General features: G+C 42.2%; 1 protein-coding gene across 1 annotated transcript; it reads right to left on the bottom strand.

Moving 5' to 3' along the window:
- Positions 1–10151: 10151 nt before the first annotated feature.
- rpn1 (ribophorin I) lies at positions 10152–17305 on the bottom strand. The gene is made up of 10 exons (XM_015012964.2): positions 16950–17305; positions 14084–14148; positions 13133–13439; positions 12831–13040; positions 12423–12615; positions 12233–12332; positions 11977–12115; positions 11560–11679; positions 11149–11394; positions 10152–11057 (listed from the first exon to the last, which is right to left on the bottom strand). The coding sequence occupies exons 1-10, from the start codon at positions 17187–17189 to the stop codon at positions 10875–10877; spliced, it is 1803 nt and encodes a 600-aa protein (XP_014868450.1). The 5' UTR covers positions 17190–17305; the 3' UTR covers positions 10152–10874.
- Positions 17306–17320: the final 15 nt, after the last annotated feature.

The following is a 17320-nucleotide window of genomic DNA, read 5'->3' as shown; positions in this document are numbered from 1 at the left end:
CCTTTTTATAGTGTGTGACTATTGTTTGTACAAAGGCCTGTTGGAGACAATACCCCTTTAAAATAACATTAAGCTAAAGGAAGCTACAAGGAAACCATAATGGCTGCACAACTATTACATGATGCGTAAATTATTTGAAGCACTTTTAAAAATTATTCTTATTGCAGCTGCAGAAATAGTTTATTAAAAAAAAAAAAGATTGTGCCACCCAGCAGTCATTCATAAGGCCCTCTAGCTAGTAATTGTTTACACTATAAAAACGTACTGTGGAGAAATTAAATATGAGGCAATTAACTCTTGTACAATTTTATAACTCATATTAGTTTTCATGCTTTTTAAAAATAATATTAAATAATTGTTGAAAGGCATGGATGTTGATTTATATTGGTAAGAAACGCTACTTTTTGATTAAAATTTTACTGGAGATGTTGGTTTTGTCAACTGGTTGTGTGTGGTGGCATCCTTCTACTGTAAGGATATGTTTATATGGGTTGTATTAAGAAAAAAAAAATCAAATTTGGTGAAAGTTGCAGAACCTTCATAAGGCTTGTGCTTTAGAAAGTTTGGGAAGTCTCAGGGTGTATCGTGCTTTAGCTAAACCAGACTAGCTAGCAAGTTTAGCTTCTTGTCCATGGGGAAGTCATTTACTGTGGTTGCAGTTTCAGCAACATTTTAGCTACAAATCAATTCACGTTTCTTTTGAGCACGGGATTTCAGTTAGGAAAGTTTTGCTAACAATTAACTTAATGTATTTCTCTTTTATATGTTAAACTTGCATATTTCTACCCAGAAATAGTGGTTGAAATCGACCTAAATAAAAGGTATGCTAATTATTGCACCGGTTCTGTAGGTTGAATTCTCATTGTTTGCTTTATTCGTGTATGTTTGATCTCATTTCTCAGTTTGACGGTCACCCAAATTGAGAGAACTCTGACAGCTCCCTGCGCCTTAATTAACTCACTGAGATTTGGCTATGTGTGGTTTCAGGCTCTGCCTCCCCCACAAGCCCCTCCGACCCACTTTGTTAAATGTGTTAAAGGAGAAAAATGCGCCCTGCTCCTTCCTTCCCTCCCCCGTCACTCCTCTCCTTTTGGTGCTTTATGCCCCCCAACACAGCAGAAGAGCAGCAGCAAACTTTGTAAAACATGCAAAGCTCCTAAAATCTCCTGCACGCGACCTGGACTCGTGCGCGGCGCCGCAGCCAGGCAGGTGCAAGGGGCGCGAGGACCTCTGTTACTCGGGCCTCGTGCTCCCCAGAGTGCACACGCACACAAAAAGGAGACGATAAAAAAAGAAGAAAGAAAGGAAGAAAAGAAAAAAAAGTGGAGCCTGCCGGAATCACCGTGAAATGCTTAAAAACAGCAGAGCGAAGATGTGACTTACTAATAGATTTTTGTTTAGTGTGAATATAACAAACATAATTCATCATCACAATCATAAAATTCACTTAACTTATAAAAGTTAAAGATGTGGGCTGGGTGTGATGTAGTTTATAGTTTATGGTGACCCGGGGGGAATCCGATTTATTTGTTTATTTCCTTTTTTTTTTTCTTTCCCTGAATTCAACATGAATCTAATTATCCCTAAAGCAATAGTTCAGTTTAGCGTTGATGCCTCTAACATTACCACCTTAATTAGAATCTTATTAGATTAAAAATACAACTGTGGGCTCTTTGTGGTCTGACTTTTAGGCAGCAAATATCAATGACGTCTAGCTCAGATTAAATTTAAAATAAATTTTTTGTGAAAAATTTTTACATCAGCAAAAACATTATTATTATTATTATTATTATTATTATTATTATATTTTAAGGATTATATATATATATATATATATATATATATATATATATATATATATATATATATACATACATACATATATATATATATATATATATATACATACATATATATATATATATATATTATATTTTAAGGATTATATATATATATTATATTTTAAGGATTATATATATATATATATATATATATATATATATATATATATATATATATATATATATATATATATATATATATATATATATATATATATGCACACCGCATTATGGATGCCTTCTCCTTCTGATTATTACCAGGGGTAATATTTCATCGGCACCACGCAATCTTTGTTCTCCGTGAAGATAATAAATGGCCTAATCGTTATCAGCAAACTGCTGGGGGTGTCAGCGCCGACCGAGGCTGGAAGCAGGGTCCAAAGTGCTGCTGAATAAATTGGTGTTCCTTATCTCTCCCTCCCAGATTATCGCCGCCTTTTCAAACTCGCACAACAAATACATTCAATGCATCTAATGCATCATTTGGTGGAGGGGGTCGGCGGGGTGGGGGGGTGGGGGGGAGAGATGCTGCAGGTTGATACAGACAGATAGGCGTGTAGGGAAAGAGACATATTTGCACGTTTTATTTTCCTTTTTTACACCAATAGACTCTACTTGGCGTCACACGCGGAGCTTATTGGCCAGACGCACTTTGCACATCAATACAATATTAACCACGCGTCACTATAATGCGAAGCCTATCTGCCTGATTGATCTTATTTAGGTTAGATGAAGTTCTTTGATTTCTTCAGGTCACCTTTTGGGATGCTTATTGTGTTGCTAGGCAATATATGACGACGCCTTGTCAATTTGGCCGGTAATGATTTATAAACTTTTCATTTATCCAACACCGAGGTGTGTGTGTGTGTTGGGGGGGGGGGGGGGGTGAAGATAACATGATAAGGCCTAATTTCCTAGTTGATTCCTCACTAATAAACACATCTAATTATGATAGCACCACCTTCACCTCCACAACAGGACGGAGGCGTTATTAACAAGCACCATTGGTTTTTACCAGCCCTGTTATCTGCAGGCCAAATGAACCTGACTTTTTTTTCTTTCTCTCTCTTTCTTTCTTTCTTGGTATCTTTCTAACAAACTGCAGTGGCATTTTGTGCCAATTTCAGCTCCCATTTAAATCATATCAGACCTTTTAAAAAAATTATAATTGATGTCAGGTGAGTGAGTTTTCATTTTTAAAGGAATAATGACAAAACCCCATTGATGTATTGGCGCTGCGAACCTTTTTCTTTGCTATTCTGAATTTAAAACTAAAGAAACAAAAATGAAGGGATAAAATAAGCATTTCCGGGTTTATAAGATGTGATTCAGCATATTTGTGCGACACTATTAGAAGAAAAAAAAAGAAGGGGGTGAAAAAAAACACAAAAATATTTTTCCAAGAGACACACACACACACACACACACACGCTTCTCTTTTAATACCGCCGCATCTCCACCGGCTCCGGTGCTCTGATGGTCTCCTAGACAACCGAGATAACGGGCCTGCAGTTTTCCATATCGGTCCCGGAGTCTATTATAGCTCGGGATTAGCTCTCTTTCCGAAAAGGTCATACGCAAAGTCACCAAACCTGCTCTTTTCCTCCGCCATATGGGGCCCCCGGTGTCAGGGCGCATTCATAAGCATGCCTGTGCCATTTTCATTTCATGCCATTAGACTAATAGCCCAGAAAACCTTTACCCGCTTTCACACAAAGTCGTGCACGTAGAAATGAGGGGGCTGCAAACCTCGGAAAGGTAGGAACCTTTGTGATTGAAGCTGCGAGACTCGAGTTGCAGAGGGAATAGAATGCGCTGTTATGTAGCGACCCCTGGCGAAAAAGACATGAACTTCAGCAGCGGGGCTCGGTCAGGAGACGTTACTCCGTGATTGAACTGACTGACACGTTTTTCGAGATATGGTACGTAGAAAAAATATTTTTACACAAACCTTTTGTTGGGACTCGATGTGGTGGACCAACACAAGTAGTAATCCTGCAGTGAAAGGAAAGGGATTCATAATTTTCAAAGTATTTTATGAATACATTTCTGGAAAGTTTGCTGAGTTGACTATGCATTACAGCTGCCACCAACTTTGCACGTCTGAATTCTGAAATGCTTGTTCAGTCTTCATTTCACATCAGCTCCAGCTGGGCCATTTGGATGGAAATTATCTGTGAAATATGATTTCAAAGTCTTGTCACAGATTTTGAATTGTGGACTGGACTTTGACTAGATCATTCTGAGATGTTAATGTGCTTTTGAACGGTTTCAAGTCGTTTGCATCTCCATCCTCCTGCTGAACAGAAAACCTGCTGCATCTGCCACCATCATATGTGAGATGGTGTTTTCAGGGTGTAGTGTTGCGTTAACCTTCATCCACGCATGCGTTTAAACGAAGACCAACAACGTTGGTCTAATCTGACAGGACGACCGTCTGCCACATGTTTTCTGTTGCCCAATGCAAACAGGTCTTCTGACTTCTTTGAACAGCAGAGTTCTCTTCCCTCCACTCTCCCTTAACCCCTAGAACCCGACGGACCCACCGGTGGGTCCAGCTGCAACAGGACCTCGGCTCGCTCTGTAAACAAAGGCTCCACGTGCCTTTAAATTTTTTTTTTTTTTTTTATTATCTGCTAAAAGAGGCTTTGATCTTTCAAAAACTATTCCGCATAAAGGTTTTGCCCAAAATGTTAAGTTTAAATTTATTTATACCCCTTGAGGGTGTAAGAGGTTAAAGGCCTGAACTACCTTTAAAGATATTTCAGGAACCTTTTACTAAATAAAGCGCGACTTCTGGGAATTCTTAAGGATTTTTTCCTTTACAACGTTTGACCTCTGTGTTTTTAGATCAGTCATCCTCTGATTACAATCAGAGATTATTCATGAAGCTGTCTCCACCTGTCCCCATACAACTGCCATTGGTACTTCCTCAATTTCAATGTTCCTCATCTTTTTAAAAGTTTTTTTTATAGTGGCCTTTATTAGAAAGTGCTAAGACAGGAAAATGGTAAAGAGAGTGTAGACAAGCAGCAAAGGTCACCAGGCCAGGAATCGAACCTGCAATGGCCTGTTGTGCTTAACCACCACAGCACCCCCAATGTTTGTCATATTTTTTGCTGAACAACCAGATTCCATAACTCTTTCATCCGTCGTCCCATGAGACTGCTAAACTTCCACTAATCTATTTTTATTGTATATATTTACTTTTATAATTTGTATGTGAAATGTCGTATGTATTGTTCATTTTATGGAACAAATAAGAGATCATCATGGTGGCTCAGATGGTAGTAACACTGCTACCTTGCAGCAAAACAGTTCAGGGTTTGAATCCCCATCTTTCTACAGAGAGTTTGCATTGTCACCAGGTACTCCCACTTCCTCCCACAGTCCAAAGACATGGCTGTTAGATTATATGGCCTCTCTAAATTGTTTTTGTGGGTGTAGTTTGCCTCTTATCAAATGACCCTGGAGATAGGCAACACCTGCGAGGATTAGAGGGTATTGACAATGGATGAATGGAATAAGACTAGCTACAAAGGCTACTGTTTTTCCTCAGCTAGAAAAGGCAGTTTTGTAGAAAACACATTCGTGTTGATAGCTGATTTCACATTTCTGATTCTGTCTTACCACTCTGATTCACATTATCTGGTTCTATTCACAGATTCAGGTCTTTCTATTGGTGACTTGCTCGGCTTCTGTTCCTACCCAAACTTTGTTTTATTCTCCTTTGGAATGTAATTTTTTTTTCTTCTCTTCTTTTGCTTGTTTAACTGTCCAGACTGCAGATGTAAAAATTGCCAATGGGAGATTTGAGTTTTTTTCACCTTGATTTCTTCCTGCTTTGGAATAAATGTGAGTGGATATTGCCAATGAACTCTGTAACAAAGAAACTGGATGAAGAGGGAGGGAGGGAAGGAGAGAGGGAGGAGTGGCGCACAGCTGGAATGTTCCAGCTGGGATTCCCGGTGGCTGGACAGGAAGTTTGAGGAGTCCTGACAGGAAGTGTGTTCTCATGGAGCGCCAGCTTCGGGTGGAGGGAGAAAGGGAGAGATGTTTCCTGTTCACCCCCACCTACCCACCCAGATATGTTCAGAAGCCTCTCTAAGCGTGACCCAATCTTTAATCCATGCTTGTTTTACTTCACACCCAACAAGACCATGGCACTGTTCTGCATGCGGCAGGTCTGCAAATGTATCTCATCAAGGAATGCTATCAGTGGATGGTGGTTAGCCAACAGAGTAAATCATGCACAGGGGGTAGGATTTTGTCACAGGATGCAGATGTCACCACATGAAGTGAAACTTCCTGCCCATCAAAGTAGTCAGTGCCTGTTTAATGGACTTACCATCTGCAGCCCGCAACAGAAAGTGGCTATAGCTTCATAGAAATACGCCCAGAAAGTCTAAGAAGGAGAGATGGTGGAGGGAAAGAGGACAAGGCAAGTGAAGAGGGGAGTGAGGGTATTGTAGGCAGAGATGTGATGGAGCGATATGTGGATTGCAGGAGGAAAAATCTCTTTGTCTCTCCTGAACTGAGTGGACAATCAAAGTTTCCTATCAGCTCTGGAGTAGGGGAAATTGGCTGCCCTGGAAAGGAGAGGGCCACTCTCACAGCCAATGGGAAGTGCCCCTGTCACTCTAATCAGGTCCGATAGAGAAAGTAGGAAGCAAGCACAGGCGTGTGTCTGTTTTAACACAGACCAGCCTTGTTTCACTCCGTCTTTGCGTGATCCAAGATGATACAAAGTCTGGCGTGGCGCTAGAGACCTTCATCTGCGGCTTATCCTCCGTGCCGAGGGACCGTGTGCGAGCCACTCTGCGCATGTTTGGCAAAACGTGCTCTGAGAGGCATGACCGTCGATGCTTTGATGGGGCGCCATGTGGCAGAGATCAGTGGGCCTTAGTGGGAGCTGTGGACAGTTTCACACAAGGGCAGCTAGGGGAGAGGATTACTGTCTCATCAATACAAATCCATACAGAGAGAGTGGTTGACATCAGTATGCACACTGACAGAGACAAGAGGCTTTGAGGGGAAAGCGCATGGCGCAGTAACATCCGCACAGGAGGAATACGTCTGTAGACTTGGGCTTGATTCACCCAAGCCTTACTTTTGACCCCCCACCCATTCATGTCCCTACCTACTCCGTGCCAGACAAGAATGTGTCTCTCTACACCCACAAACCCAATCCTCCGTTTGAAGTTCCATCTCCATCTCCGCGCTCACCGGGGCCATCCTCTCCCCTTCCTCTCTCCTGTCGGACTGTCTCGTCTGTCAGCCCCTGCTCCTCCCCTCCTCCTGCAGCTGCGCCGAGGGTCACAGACGCCTTCATTGTCCTCCTCTTCCTCGCCCTCGCGCTTCTGCACCCGGCCGCATCACACCTGCCACCTGCACAAGGCTGCCGAGCCGCGGAGGCTTTCATCCACTCCTCACCCTCGCCCTTCAGAGCCTCTCATCCCCCTCGTCCCGGCACCCTGTCACTGAGGAATGGCCGGTTGCAGAAGGCCGCGGTGGGTTCGGGGCACACAGGGCCGCCGTTGTGATGGTGTGCACTTTGAGCGTAGCCAGAGGGAATCAGTGCAGGTGAGGAAGGGTTTTTTGTGTGTGTGTGTGTGTGTTCAGATTGAACTCGTATTTCTTCTTTTTTTTCATGACGTGCGTTCATGGCAGAGGAGTAGGATTGGGGGAATTGAATGAATTTATATTGTGAAGAATGCAGACCTGAGAGTGGGCGCATAATAACATGCTGACAGTCAGGGTGGTGGCTCTGTCTCAGTGATTTATGAGAGTGTGCTGTGAAGGGTCTTCTAAGCAGGATATTGTTCCCTGACTGGTGACTTCTGCCTCTCTCTTTGTGTGTGTCGGTGTGTGATTGTGTGTGTCTACTATAGAGCAAGAAAGATTAAGAGGAAGAGCATCGCAGGTGAGCCCCGAATGTAATCAATCACCACCGCGTCACTGGGCCCAGAAGTTGTACAGCGCACACTCAACTGATGTCTAGTTTACACCCTGTCCATATTTCCTTTTTCATTTTGCATATTCATGATTTCTGGCAGATAAAAGGCAAAACACAGGCTGCATCAACACCATGTTTCAGGAAAGGAAGATAATAATCAAGCCCGTGCCTGAGGGGATCATGAGCAGCTCAACCACATGGCCCAAACCAGTCCCAAACACGCCCTGCACAAACCCCAGCATCCACCTCAGACTCGCACACATGCTCGGTTGGCCACATCAGGATACAGTGCTGCACACGAATTCCGGTTTAAACTGTATTCTGCTCAGTTTACAGCAACAGATAAACCGCAGTGCTTGTGCGACCGGTAATCATATCCTGGGCTAAGAACTGAAAGGACTGCAAGGCCTCCAGTCAGCCACAACATGACAGTGGCCTGTTAGGGATGCAGGGAGCCATCTGAGGTGGCTTCAGCAAAGTAGCACAACCCCGAAATACGCCCTGACATTCAGCTGGGTCTCTTTATGGTGCAGGTGCTTTTCATTTTCCATTTTTATTAACCCCCATTAACTCTGATGTCCATAAATAGGATCTAGTGAGTATTTGCCTTCATAAGTTACCCGATTATCCGCTCCCTTTACTCTCAGAATAAATGCAGTGAACATTAGAGAACAAACAGCATCATGAACACCAAGGAACACAGCAGACATGTCAGGGAGAAGGTTGAGGGAATGTATCAAGCAGGGTCATGTTACAAAACAATATCCCAAGATTTAAACAGCTTTTCCATCCATCAGTTGTCTAGGGCCACAAGGAAGCTGGTACCTACCTCCACCGGTCACTGGGTGAGAGGCTGGGTACACCCTAGACCAGTCGCCAGTCCATCACAGACTACACAGGACAAACAACTCATGGGACAGTCATGTTTGGGGCAAATAGAGCCCAGGCTGATATCAAAGCCAAGACCTTAAGGAAACAGTGCTACCCACTGAGCCACCATGCAGCTACTTTCTGTTGGTCTGTTTTATAAACTCGCATTAGAATGAATTAAAGTTTGTGGTTGTAAATGTGACAACAGAGCTTTTAAGGCTATGCATGCTTTTAGTACATAAGATTTAAAAAACTAATGTATAATTGCTTTCATCTTCCCCACAGTCCATTCTTCAAAAAACAGGCATGACAAAAGGTTGTTGGTTTAGAATAAAAACGTTTAAGTCCAGGATTCTGGCACATTTACGTGTACGCAATCATCTGTTTAGCATTATGTTAAAAATAAAATCCCATTCACCAAAAGGAAAAAAACACACAACCCAACAAACATATAACGCTGGAGTTACCTGGTTACTGGTTGGCTTGTTTCTACGCTGCTCTATTACAGATTCTTTGTAGTTATTTTGTTTGTTTTAGATGTTTTGACTTTGGTCGATCTCAGTCCATTTTCATTTTGCATCTCATTTAACTTGTTTTTTTTTTTGTGTATTTTCTTTTGGTTGTTTCACATTTGTCTTGGTTAATTTACTTCAGACGGATCCATTTCTGTTGTTTTTTTTCCCGCAGGGCTTTTTAGTACTGTTATGCATCATGGTGGTCTTGTTACATTATAAATGGTACTCTTACTCATGGGGCACCATTTCCATGTCTGCAACTTTTAAGGAAGTTGGAGACATGGAATGTAAATGTGGAGAGTTGTCATTCTCTCTCAGACCTGAACTTTTCTTAATAAATTGACCAATCCATCTTACAGACATTTGATTATGTCATGCTAGAGTAGAGAGCAGATGTGATCCAAGCAGCTTGTGAAAGTAGAAGTCATCTCTGAATCAGAGAAAGCTCCACTCAAGTCCAAAGACACAAACAAAAATGCCATTGTGTGACCTTTCGCCACCGCTAAGCATCTGTGCTGACGGACATTGTCTGTGGTTTCTCACCGCCGTGTTTTGAGAATGATTATTGTACGGTGCACACAATGCGTGAGCGCCATCATTGTGAGAGAAGCCGGGCTGTTATTATGGAGCAGGAAATGACCTGTCGGGACCCCCGGTGACCTTGGAGGGAAAGCTTTGACCTTCAGCTGACCCTCTTTGCACTTGTCCTCACCCCAGAGGTTTTTTTTACCAAACTATTTGGTGGGGTTGGAGTTAGAAAGTTACAGGAGCTTCATCATGAGAGCCAGAAACTGCCACGAAAATGTGGATTCATCTTTTCTGAAGATGTTAAAGAAAAAAAATCTGAAACTGACATTTTTAAAGACGGTTTTTAGCTTTTCAAAAAGGCGTTTTTTTGCACCAGTACGCCCTCTTGTGGTGAATGAAGGGTACTGTGTTTCTAGAAAGAATAAGAAAAGCAGACAAAGATGAGTTTCTCCAAACTTTATTTCCAAATTTAACTGAGATCCATATCAATGCCCCCTTCCTAAAATAAAAGCTCCCATGTCTTGTCTTCCACACAATCTAATCTCCTTTAGTCTTTAATCTCAAAGAGTCAAAAAAAAAAAAAAAAAGTAAATCATACAAAATGTAGAAAATATGAGTCGGGAACATCAAAAACGAGCGTTGGCCTTGATGCAGATTCAGAGCTTCAAATTTTAAAACATCAGTCCGGGGGCAAAAACTGCAGCTGAGGTCAGCATAGAACAAAAAGCATCCTCTTCAACAACATTTACAATCTTTAGTTTCAGAATACAGTATGAGTGAGAAAAGATGTGAGGCCATTTCAAGAACCTTAAGCCATGCATGCTTCAGAGGGAAAGACCAGAACATGAAATCTGAGGCAAGTGGAACAGAGATTAAGGGCTAGCTCAAAAAAAAAAAAAAAAAAAAGGATCAAAAACAAACATCGTTATGTAGCTGCTCCGAACCCGAGCGGACAGTGAACCACAAGTTTATCACCAGGCACAGAGGTACATGTCCAGATAAACTCATCACTTGCATAAAATGAGATGTTTTGATAGTCCATGTCTGGATGCAATGACGGTCAAAAAACAAACAAAACAAAAGAAAAACATGTAAAACGTGTCACATTTCATGTCATTTTCATACCAATACTTGATGAAAGCAGCATGTTGGTGGGTGTGAACCTTAGAGGGCGTCCAGCAGGCTGTCGATGCGGCTGATGAGCTCTTGTCTCCTGCTGGTCAGACTCTTCTCGCTCTCAATGTAAGTCTCCTTCTTGACTTTACCACCCACCAGCCGCTCCGCCTCCGAGCAGGAGCGGCACACCAGCTCCTTCACCTGACCGTCCAGCTTCTGAATCTCTCCGACCTGAAAAATCAAAACAAAAAAAAGAACACAGTCTGGTGAGCGACGCGGTGGTTCGACGGTCTTCCCAGTTGTCAACAGCCGACCTGCGCACCTTCTCGGCCAGGTCGGAGCCCTCCGTCTTGAGGCGGGCCTGCAGCGAGCTGATTTCGCTGGTCAGGGTGCGGTGGTCGGCCTCCAGGGTCTTGCGGCCGCTGTTGAGCGCGCCCGTGTCGCGGGACTGTTTGTAGCGGTTCACCACCTCGTCCATGTGGCGGTACAGACCCAGACGCCTGTTGACCAGAGTGAGCACCTGCTCCGTGATGGAGGCCACCTTCATCCGCACCTCGGCCGCTGGATCCTAAACAAACGACAGACACCGCTGGAATGATGGGGCTTTTTATTCAGCTGGTAGGAACGCCAAGCGCCATATGGCGATGCCTCGAGTCTTCAGAAGAGTAAAATGAACGAAGCGAACGAAGAAATTCCACAAACATAACTCGTTATGACATTCGGTCTTTAATACCTTTGTGATGGCAAAGTCCAGCCGAACGTAGATGATCACAGTGAAGAAGAGTATGTAGAAGGCCCCGACCACCAACAGAGGCTCCTGCAGCATCAGGATCTTGTTGAAGGTATAATGAACCTGCAGATGATGAAAGGGAATGACGAGTTAATCAGACTGGTGGACAACCATGTTTCTGAACATGAATAATTACACGTTCAAAAGAGTAAGGTTAGGGTACAACCACTCACACCTTAGTCTAGTTTTGTTAAACACTACAGCTACTTTAACATTCCTTTATTTCATGGTTGTTACATGCATCAAGTCAAGGTGCAGCTAAAAATGGAAGGTTTTCATCTACAACAGAAAAAATAAATAAATAAAAACAACTAATGCTTCATAACCAGATCACTAATTCAGTTGTGTCCATCATCTTACCACAAAGTCCTGAATATGCTGCTCCACCAGGTTGTTCTTAGTAGCTACCAACACCGGTCTGCCAAACGTGTCCAGGTACGTGTAGTGCAGCTGGTTTGGCATGCGGTCGATTTTGTAAGGTGTGTCCACATGGATGTTTCTGATTCATACAAAAGAAAAAAAAAAAAAAAAAAAAAACACATTAACGTCGGCCAAAGTTTCATTTTCATCTCATTGACCTACCGGACAGATTTGACTCAGAAAAAAAAAAGCCTACTTTGCGCCTTCTGGCAGAATGATCTTCACAGTCATGTAGTCGATGACCTGGTCATCATAGACGTGGTCAACTAATCTCATTTTCAGTGCATACTGCTCGCCTAGAATGGAAAATTATGCAAAAAAAAAAATTAAAAATGTCAGCATCTCAGTTTTATGCAGTAAAGCGACTAAGTATTTCCAGAACTCACCGAGGGTGTAGAGGTATTCGTAGCTGGGCAGATTGTAGCCGATGATGTAGTGAGTCTTCCAGCCTCCAAACAGGGGGAACCGCGGTCTGACCTCCACTTCCACAGAGTCATCCAGAACCTGCAGGTGGGAGGTGGAGATGTTGCCGATCTCATCCCGGTAGTAGACGTCTTGAGCCGAGGCAGGAAGGATGGTCTGCAGGGGAGAAAAGACGGGAGTCACCGTATGTCATCAGCAAACCAGAGAAAACAAGAGAAACAGAGAATTAAATCAGATGGTTTTCAATCTAAGAAATAATTATCACCAGACCAGCTATACATTGTTTTGACTTTATGTCCAGTAGAAAGGCCTGAGCTTTTCACATGTTGATGTTTGAAGGATTTTCTTTGCTTGTCTGTTGGTATTTATACCTTGAAGGACTTGACGGAGGAGATGCCGCTGTCCGACTGACGCTGGTAGTCGTAACGCGAGAAAGGGCCCTTCAAAATGGCCCCTGTGTGCCTCAGATCGATGGTTTCCTCAACGGCGATGTTCCCCCAGTGAGACACCTCAATGGTGCGAGTGATGCTGGTGATGGTGAGGAAGGGTGTGTTGTTTTCGTAATGGATCTTCAACGCATCCTGACGGGTTGAGAAAACAAAAACCAAACCTAAGTCGCCGGCATTGCTGGCACCTTTTTAGGCGAGCTGACCAAAGGTGGGCGGAGCCATACCTCGCTGAACGGAGCGACGTCGCGGAACGGTCCGTACTCGATGATCTCGTCGGTCTTGCTGGGGTTGCCCAACTTGGTGTAGCTCTCCACCGTCTTCGAGGCCAGACGGACGCGGGTGGTCTGGCTGCGAGTGGGATACGGGGAGTACAGATAGTGGTTGCCCTGGAAAACCACCAGCTGACGCTCGGCCTGCGTGATCTGCGTAGGGAACGGCTTCAGGACGTGGCTAAACATCATCTCGGTCTTCACTTTCAGCTGAGCACCGGCGGCCAGAGTCGAGGGCAGCAGCACTTTGTAGAACTCCCCTCTGACACGGGACAGAAGAAGAAGAAAAATTTGGATTAGTTACCAGATAGAAGCTTGCTTTCAGTCATCATGAATTTCAATCCTTTTTTTTTTACTTTTCATGAAACATCTGATATAGAAGCTTGAATTTACTGTGATTTTTCTCCAATCTGCATACAGGCTCAAATACATTGATGCAACCCCCACTAAGAAAGTTTTTAAAATATCCATAACTGAGTTGCACCTCAAAAACGTGTATTTTGCAGCCATCAAACATTTGGAACCATTTTAACTGCATCTTATGAACCAATTTGATGTTTTTCTAAAACAAAAAGCTCATTGAAATTTGTTGTTTCCTTCCATAATCCACATATTTTCTTTAAGCTTGAGGTCAGGGCCAGTGAACAATCGAAATGCCTTCTGTAGAAGAGCTTTATACTCAACGTAAAAAATAAAAAAAACTGTTGTTTGGTCACAATGACAGGAGCAATGTTTAGAGGAGTCAAGGTAAGGTTTTCATATTTAAAAACATTGTCAAGCATAGTGATAGGAACATCTGATTCTGTTTTTATTTGAAATATTTGAAATTAATAATACATTCTTTTTGATTAGGAGTGTGTGTAAACAGTTGACTTGAAACACTTGCAGTTCAGGGGATCAAATTACCTTTGTCCCTGGATTGATGTCTGTTGAAGTTCGAGTGTGCCATGCTCCTCTTCATCGCCCTTCACCTGTAATAAAATTTAAGGTACAAAACGTGAGAGAATGTCCAGCTTGATGTCATGGTGTCCGGTCAGAAAACAGAGCCTTGCAACTAGGCCTGTCGAAATAAACAACAAATAAATTAATCACATTATTAACTAAAACAAGCTCAATAAATTCCATATTCATGATTTATTGTTTTTCCTCTTTCTGCCAAAAAATGGATGACAAAGATCTTCAGTCTCCTTCGGTGTTTGGTCTCAACTGTTTGCAGAGACTTTATAATTCATTTTATTCGTTGTTTCTGTTGTTTTGCTTATTTGTTTAGGATATTGAAATGTCTTAGAGCTCCAGTGTTAAGTGTTCATTAAAATTTTAAATTCAATGATCTTTGATAATTTAGTCTTGCATTATTATACCATTACCATTATATTACTTGAAAATGGTCTCAAAATAACAGTATTACCGTTCACCCCAATAACTTCTGGCACAATTTATCGTCCAACAAAATTAGTTATTGTGACAGTCATGGGCGTAGGAAGCGGGGGGGACACGGGGGACATGTCCCCCCCAATATTGGAGAGAGCCACATTCGTCCCCCCCAATAATTTCACTGCAGTTGCGAAGAATTTTAAAATCTTCCACTCCCGTGCTTTTATTTTGAAGGCGCATAACAGCGCATTCAGCAGAGCGCTTCCTGCCCCTCCCCACTCTGAAAGGCTCAGAGTAAAGGCAGCAGCAGATGGAGTCAGAAACTCCGTTTGAAGGAGGTAAACTGTCTGTCAGGGATGTTGCCATGAATATCGCTCGTTTATAACATCTTGTTGTCAGTTTACTTTCATATATAGAACTAAATCTTTTTGGTTAAGCCGTTTTAATTCTGGAATAGTCACATGTCCAAAATTTTACCACTAACTTTAACAGTTAGCTAGTCTAGTCACAATGATTTAGACTGAAACAGCAGCAAAATTAGCCTTATTATTATTTAAACTGAGCAACACCTGATCATACTCGACCACTTAACATGTATTTATATATTATATTATACTATATTATATTATATATTTAGGAGAACAGCAGTGCTAGAATGATGTTGAAGAAAGGTGAAGAAGCTCTGGTGAGATCTTCATTTAGTTTATTGAAATATGTATTAACTGTTTTTAATTTTTAAATAAACTAAACTATTTTATTATGAGAGGAGCAGGTCAGGGAAGACATCGGAGAGCCAGTTGGCGTTTCAGGGTGTGAAGATATAAAAATTATATTAATTATAATAGAACCAGAAAGGAGAACAGGAGGAGACTGATGTCAGGTTGATTTCTTTCAACTTTCAATATTTTTTCATTATTTCCACACCATAAGGTTAATGGTTAGAAGACAATAAGAAAAGTGCTTGAGGAGAGGTTTAAAAATAAATTAGTGAAAATTTTTGCTACACAGTAAATAGAGTTGAGATGTATAATAATGTATACATCTGAAAATTAAGTTGTTTAAATTCTCATTCTGTATGATAAAAACATACGTTTTATATTTAGTTCACATTCTGACACTGTACATTACTGTAGTGTCTGTTGTAAATCCATGAATCCATGCAGAAACACATATCCGTAGATATTTTAGTTAAATGTTTGCGGCTGAAAATGACAGGAGAAAAAAAACATTTAGTCTTTTTGCCTTGGTGTTTTTCATGGATCTTTGGTAAGTTACTGAATGCAGGGCTGGAAAGTGAGACTGAGTTAACAGTGAGGAGCTAAGGTGTCTGTTAGACGTGAAAAGTATAATTTTTGTTTATTTTGTAGATCAAACTGTTGCACTGATGTAGAGAGATGTTCAAGAAGAACAAAACTTGTTTTTTTAGATTTTATTTTTGTTAGTCAAACTGCTGTATTGAGTTTAAAACTGTTGTGTCTTATTTTATGAGCTGTTTTCTACTTTGGTTTTAGAAATAAGTAGAACCTGTTCAATTGCCAGTCAATTTATATCAATGCATTTTGACCAATAAGATACATCAGAATCTGGTCGGCTCTGTGCTACCAGAGTATGTAGCTTGCTAGTTGTGAGGCAAATGCTAAAGTGAGTGTTCATCCTGGAATGACAGTCATTATATTATGCATAACTTTAATCTGACTATTGGATTGTAAATAGTAATGTGTTAGAATACTTGTTACTGAAACAAGGGTCAGATTAGAGTAACGCGTTACTGATGTGTTGATGGCATAATTGTTTGACATTTCTGCTCAAGCTATTTACTCATCTGTCAGGTTTCCGATATGCGTCCCCCCCAATGACAGACTCGTTCCTACGCCCTTGGTGACAGTCATTCACAGGAAAAGGGGGCAGAGCTGTGCGGAGTCACACACGGAAGTGACCTGCCCAGCGCATACGTGTCATTCAGCCACTGACAGAGCGCGGAGCCCTGCGGAAGTTAAAGGCTACCTGCTAGCATTGTTAGCCTCTTCAGCTTCCATTGATTCTCTCGGGGTTTAGTTATTACACTACAGTCTGTGAACTGATGTAAATGTCATGCATTTATTAGTACACAACTGTTAACATTTGCAACCACTCGCTATTTATGGTGAATTGACTTCCTAGCTTGCAGAATAATAACCAAACAGGGTCGTCTTTTTTGCTTTGCTTTCATGCCTACTATAAAAACACACTTCCATGATATGAGCGCATACTTGCGCAGTTGAAACCTAAATAATAAAATGGCAGCGACCTGCTTTTTGATGCCAGTGATCTGCGCTTAGAAAAGATCACAAGCTAACGCTAGCTAGCGGGTGACATGATGCGGTGTCGGTACTGTTTCTTTAACAAACGCTGGACTCACCGAAGCTCCAATATATGCCATGTGAGGTGCCAGGTCTGCATCTACGGCCAATATAAAGCTCTGGACGGAGGACTGCCCATGGTTGGACAGCACAATCTCCGCGGTGATCTTAGCCAGATGAGTGCTCAGGTCCACCGTCCTCTTCACATCCTCATTCACCAAACCGTCCGCTGAAACCTCCGAGCTCAAAGCGGCCACAAACAGCAAGCACACTGCGACGAACGCCGACCTTCGTGTCATCGTTAATGGGGAAATAAGAACTAAAATGCTGAAGCTGGAGTAGAGGGTTTGCAGTGGAAAACGGAGCGCAGCTGAAAAAAGGCCGCCGCGCCGCTCTCTACATCAGAAAGGATGACGCTTCATTCAGTCGT

The sequence above is a fragment of the Poecilia mexicana genome, unplaced genomic scaffold, assembly GCF_051168715.1.
Source record: "Poecilia mexicana isolate PSO_F unplaced genomic scaffold, ASM5116871v1 scaffold_5, whole genome shotgun sequence".
NCBI classification, from domain to species: domain Eukaryota; kingdom Metazoa; phylum Chordata; class Actinopteri; order Cyprinodontiformes; family Poeciliidae; genus Poecilia; species Poecilia mexicana.
Note: the sequence above shows the minus strand (reverse complement) of the source record. Positions and strands in the feature narration are given on the sequence as shown.